This window comes from Monodon monoceros, unplaced genomic scaffold (genome assembly GCF_005190385.1).
Source record: "Monodon monoceros isolate NGI ecotype Baffin Bay Population unplaced genomic scaffold, NGI_Narwhal_1 Super_Scaffold_11, whole genome shotgun sequence".
In the NCBI taxonomy this organism is placed as follows: Eukaryota; Metazoa; Chordata; class Mammalia; order Artiodactyla; family Monodontidae; genus Monodon; species Monodon monoceros.
In genome coordinates this window covers 46,228,299-46,234,143 of record NW_021703767.1, presented here as the reverse complement: position 1 = coordinate 46,234,143, position 5,845 = coordinate 46,228,299, and the positions used below count along the sequence as shown (strand labels likewise).

General features: G+C 37.1%; 1 protein-coding gene across 16 annotated transcripts in view; it reads right to left on the bottom strand.

Moving 5' to 3' along the window:
* Nucleotides 1–1,450: 1,450 nt before the first annotated feature.
* The window catches only part of ST3GAL6 (ST3 beta-galactoside alpha-2,3-sialyltransferase 6), a 102,741-nt gene continuing 98,346 nt past the window's right edge, over nucleotides 1,451–5,845 (bottom strand). For 10 of the 16 annotated variants that reach the window (XM_029214041.1, XM_029214034.1, XM_029214035.1 and 7 more), the window contains 2 exons: nucleotides 3,662–4,796; nucleotides 1,451–3,318 (listed from right to left, as the gene is read on the bottom strand). In XM_029214041.1, the coding sequence (XP_029069874.1) occupies nucleotides 4,710–4,796 (87 nt within the window). In that variant the 3' untranslated portion in view covers nucleotides 1,451–3,318; nucleotides 3,662–4,709. The other 6 variants (XM_029214030.1, XM_029214027.1, XM_029214028.1 and 3 more) reach the window with 6 other exon arrangements.

The window sequence follows — 5,845 nt, the reverse complement described above, 5'->3', positions numbered from 1 at the left end:
AAAAAAGCTGTAAAGGAGATTCTCCCGCCCCGAACTTTACTTGCAATGGAATTTTTCCTAGGAGGGTTGTGAAAAGTTGAGGGTTTCTAAAAGTGAACGCTAAACAATACCCACTTATATTTATCACGGTGAAAGGCAAAATCATGACTCCTCGGGAGTCATATAAATTACCACCCCCCGCCGCCAAAAAAAGTAACCGAATTTGTCCTCTTTGGTTTTACGTATACAGGTTATTCTTTGAATCTCAAGGTAATTTGTTGTTTTTAGTCGAATAAAGAAATACTTGTTTTCCACAGTAAACTACTATAAGAAATGTAAACCCAGCATGTATTCTTCAGCTCTGTGTGATTATGCCATCTATGTGGTAGGGGGTGCAGTCCTTCATATTATACCTAGGGAACAAATGTTTCAGCATCCTAGCAAGGGAAAATTCCTGTCTTGTTTTTGATACCTCTGGGCAACTTCTTAGTCACCATTTGCCCAGAACTAGTTTAAATGACTGAAATAGAAACCATGTGCAGTTTATTAGCGTTAGTGTAGAAACCATCTTTAAAAGTCTTTAGACTGGTCAGATGATATGGAAGCTGACCATATGATTAAAATATAGAAACTTGGCATCCCCTCTTCTGTCAATCAATATAAACCTTAGTTTGCAGACTTAATATTGAAATATACTTCCCCATCAGGTTCTAGTTGTTTCTTTTAGCCTGTGCCACCAGATGATAGCAGAATATGCTAAATTTGACTAATGATGTACAGTGTTCATTTTGCTTGCTTCCATGAGTCTATCAGTATTGTAAAACGTTGCTTCAAAACAGAACTGCCTATTTCTACGGCCTCCCTGCCTTCTAGTTGTATGATTTTCTTGGTCTTATTTTCAGTGGCGTTTCCTTTTTTCCAACAGACTTTTGAGGCATAATTTTATTCACTGAAAAACCAATACACATTTTGTTTCAAAATATTTGAAACAAAAAGCACAGATGTTGAACTTTTATTAAAACCTATGAATGTGTGAAGCACATGTATTAATGCAGTCATCCCCTTTCAGGTGGGAAGAGAGTAAACCAATTGCTTTATTTTTTTATTCGTCCTTAGTATACAAAAATATACTTTTTCTCAAATCATATGCCTGTTCGAAGCTTTAAGAGAAATGATTTCAGTAACTATTTCATTTTTCCAAAGATGCTTGCTATTTTTGTTTGTGTGTACCTGATTGTTTTCCCGTAGAACTTCTTTTTTGAGAAGCAAATGTTTTCTTAAGTAATGCATGTTTTAAGACTTGATTCATATATTGCCACTGTGCTGTTTTTGAACTACCAATAATTTTTATAAAATACTTAGTTTTTACTACTATTATATATTTTACTTTCCAAATGAAGAGCTGAGCCTGATACAAAGGGTTGTACTGGTTTGAACTTTTTCTTTTAATTCGTATGTTTTCATGTTAGAGTTTTGTTTTGGGGTGTTTTTTTTTTTTTTTCCTAATGTTACTATGTCTGCTATATATACAGCTTTGGAGACAATCAAGTAACAACTGAAAATGTGAAAGTAACCATTTTTTACAAAATTCCCTTGGAATTTTTATTCTTTGCTTGAAACATGTAAAAGATTTAACTCACTGTGGCTTATTGGATTAAATTCTTTCCCGTTAATGCAGTTACAAAAGTAGAATCAGACAGTGGTGCAGGAAATGTGGCCCTTAAGGTTTCATAAAATTACACTGGCTTCGCTGTTACTTGATCTTGGGAACCGGCACAGTTAAAGGGAAGATATTGTGAATGCTGATTTATATTTTATTGAAAGCTGTAAATCTAAATAGATCCTATTGCGTATGCAGGGTCTAGCCCAGTTATTTAAGTTCACGTTTCACTGTTTGCACTTTGTATTGAACAATGGGTTTATTCGCTGTTGAAATGGTTCGAGCAGAGGATTTATTCAGTAACTGAAATTAGGATGTTACGTATACACTTGCCCTCCCCCCCAACACACCTCCCCCCCACCCTCGCACTGGAGGGAGCAGAAAATGAGCTCGTTTAAATATGAATGTGGCTGTAATTCTATGGAATGTGATAAAGCTTGAACTTCTTTCCCTGGGCTCCACATTGTTACCTGGAGAGCAAGAGGGTTACAGAAACACCATGTCAGATAATACAATTCGAAAGAATGAATAGATTAGGTGGGACAATAAAAGCTTTTCAGCCCCTCTTAAATCAATGAAGCTCTGCTTATTAAAAAAAAAAAAAATTACCTACTGGCTCTGCCTTTCAGTTCTGAACTTGAAGTCCCTAAACTGCAAAATCTAAGGAAGAGTTGGATACTTTTAGGTCAATTGTGGCACCAGTTCTCATTTAATCCAACTTGTGACTGACTAGTTTCTTCTCATCTCCTCCTCCTCTTTTTTGGCACTGGGAAAGGTAGAAACAAAACATGTATTGAAATACGTATTGGAAATAAAAATGGCTTGAGTGTCAGTGATATTCTCCCAGAATGTACTTTTCTTACCTCGGCATGTACTGTAGTCACTCAGTATTTGTATATGTTGCTAGAATTTAGACTGTATAAATAGTGAGATTTTAATGTGTTCATGTGTCTTTAATAAATTGTATATATGTCTTGTTCAGGTTTTTTGTTTTTTGCTTAAATAAAACAACCTTGAGGTTTGTAACCTTTCTCATACCATGCAAAATGCCAGATCCCTCAATTTTAAGATCAGGTTTTTATGGCCAATATTATAGTACTTACAGTAACATTTGAAAATGCCACCATTGGGGGGTTTGGTTTCTTTTGTTGTTGTTTTTATAAATTCATTTATTTATTTTTGGCTGCGTTAGGTCTTCGTTGCTGCACGGGGGCTTTTCTCTAGTTGCAGTGAGCGGGGGCTAGTCTTGGATGCGGTGCGCGGGCTTCTAATTGCGGTGGCTTCTCTTGTTGCAGAGCACGGACTCTAGGCGCGTGGGCTTCAGTAGTTGTGGCACGCAGGCTCAGCAGTTGTGGCACATGGGCCTAGTTGCTCTGCGTCTTCTGGGATCCTTCCCGGACCAGGGCTCGAACCCGTGTTGCCTGCATTGGCAGGCGGATTCTTACGCACTGCACCACCAGGGAAGTGCCTACCGTTGGTTTTTGACATTGACTTTTTCTGTAGCCAGCACCATCCTTTCTGAAGCCCGAATTACTTTACATCAAACTCAGCTTCAGCAGCCCAGCTGCAGCCTATGGCTGTGTGGTATAAGGGAAAGTTCACATTGAACAGCAGTGCCTTTTCCACCCCAAAGACGTTATCAGAAAAATCAAACGAGGCTGGTACGGTGCAAACATATGCTGGGATTAACAGAACAGAGGCCATATTTATTGCCTAGGTCAGCTACTTGTTTTGTCCCCCTTACACCACTTTCAAGTATGTCAGTCACTTATTTCTGTTTCTGATCTAATAGTATTTATACACTCTCTTTAGAGATGCAGGCTAGTTAGTGATAATTATCATTGTCTCCCAGTGATAATTATTGTTCAAAAGATGCCAGTTCTTTCCACTCCTACCTCTTCTGACAGCTCTTGATTCCAGCCTTATAACCTCCACTGTTCTCTTCACCCCTTGTCCCCCTCCCTCCCCATAGCCTTTGGTTATAGTCAGACATTAAAATGAAAAGGGAGACGACTAGCTCACCACTTTTGTCCAACTGGCTTGTTTGCATCCCACAAGAGTCTTCTCTGGTGCACCCTAGGTAAGCTTTCCGTTTGAAGATGCGATTTAATCAATCATGTGGACAATTGGTTTTTCACGAAAATGACATTTAAATCCAGAAAAAGCTTGACTCTTCTTAAAGGTTTACCCATTCATGTCTTTCCTAATTTACTTCCAATAAACTTTGAAATTTTAATGAATAAATTAAACCAGGCAAAAAATGTTTTAAGAATTTTCTCCTTCTTGAGCTTGCCTAGTTCAGCTTCTTTGTATAAACTTTATTTCTTTAAAATAATGCAGTCACCAGACTTTAGGAATTGCATTCTTTCTTTGGTTATTTACTTATCCAGAGTTTCATATTTATCCTATTTCCTTCGACTTAAAAAACATCTTCATTCTACCAAAGTAGTCATCATAATCATGGTTTAACTTAACTGTAGGAAAAAAAATGCTTAATTAAGCCAGTATGATCTTAGGTTTCCCTAATCATCCATGCTTAGGGTCTGGTTTAAGATTCCAGTCAGGTTCCTCAGGTAGAACAAAAAGGAACCAAACAATCATCCAGAGAGAGATACAGAGGCCTGAAGTGGTTCCAGTATGCCACATTCAAGGCACCACTGCATGCCAGCTCCCCACCAATTTACAGGAGGCAGATAAACCTCTCAAAATGTCACGTTACATTCAAAAGCTGCTGTGGTAAACTAAATCCCCTTACTTATTAGGAAGTCACATCCCTTCAAAAGTCTAAGATGAAGTAACTATAAAAAGATGCTTAAAAACACCTCAGAAAACTAGCTTATTTTTAAAACAATGCAATGAAAAGTTCACTCTCCCTGATATCTTAGCATGTCTTGGTTTCCATAAATTAAATATATTCACAGAAATTAAGCTGGTGGTTATGAAGCACCAGGCAGCAACAGACTTAATATAATTTCTTGACAAGTACATCCAACATATTTAAAAATAAACTAAAAATTGCAGTGTAAAAATAAAACTAATACTGTTAGCATCATCTTCTGAGTCTGTAGGGTCAATCTTGAGTCAAGTCGATTACAAAGTTTTTTTCTATAATGTCCTTCAAAAAGAGCTGCTCTGCAGTCACATTGTGATACGCATTCTAAAGAAGAAAAATAAAATAAAATCACCATCTATCCCAATCTCAAAATGTTAACAACAGCAGCAACGGAATATGCTGTATCTAAAAAGCTTAATTAAAAACTCAAGTAACAAGTGGCATGGATTTTTAACTTATCTTTCTCATTTCTTTTTCATTGCTCATTCTTGTGCCAGAGCTTTCCCTAAAGCCCACTCTTTCCACTTAAACCATCACATAAGTAAGAGGCTCCCTCACATCATCTTCTAGTCTTCTGAATTATGGTATAAATCTAGAAACCAGAATTTGAAAGTGTTAAGCTCTAACCTGAATAATACCACTTTTTCAGCTTATATAGTACTTAGGGATGAAGATTTAAGGGGACTGGTTTCATGTCATGGGATATATCCATATACTTAACAGCAAATCATTCACAGTTCAATATTTAAAATGTACAGGTAACATTTTAATCCTATCACTGTGTCACTAATCTAAGTTATAATTAGGAAAATAGGAAATTCCTTCCCGTTTAACCAATTAAAGTCAAAATCTTAAGGATCAAATCCACCACCATTAATCCCCATTCAAGAGAAGAATGATCTAGTATAGAGGTTTACAACTTTTCTGACCATGAAGATTCTTTCATGAGGTTAAAATGTTATGGACCTTCTCATCGACTTAACTGAAAAACTACATGAAAATAATTTGTATGATTATGGCCATGCTTTTAGGTGAATTTGAAATATCTCAAACGGGTTTCTATATATTCAAATAGTGCAAATATGATACAGTATCTAGGGTAAGGCTTGGTCCCTATATAGGTTTGATGAGTTTCTCCCAGGGGTCTGAGGCCAACAGATTGGGAGCTGTAGTAAGAACTCTGGACCTGAGTCCTAATTTCAGCACGTGCTATCTCTGTAAACCCTTATCAAGCCGTCATCCCCTCAAAACCTGTTCCCTCAGTAAAATGACAGGGTGAAAAGGGAGAATATAAGCTTTCCAACTCTAAAGATCAAAGATTATACCAAAGTGTGTGTGTGTGTGTGTGTGTGTGTTTGTGTGTGTGTGTATAT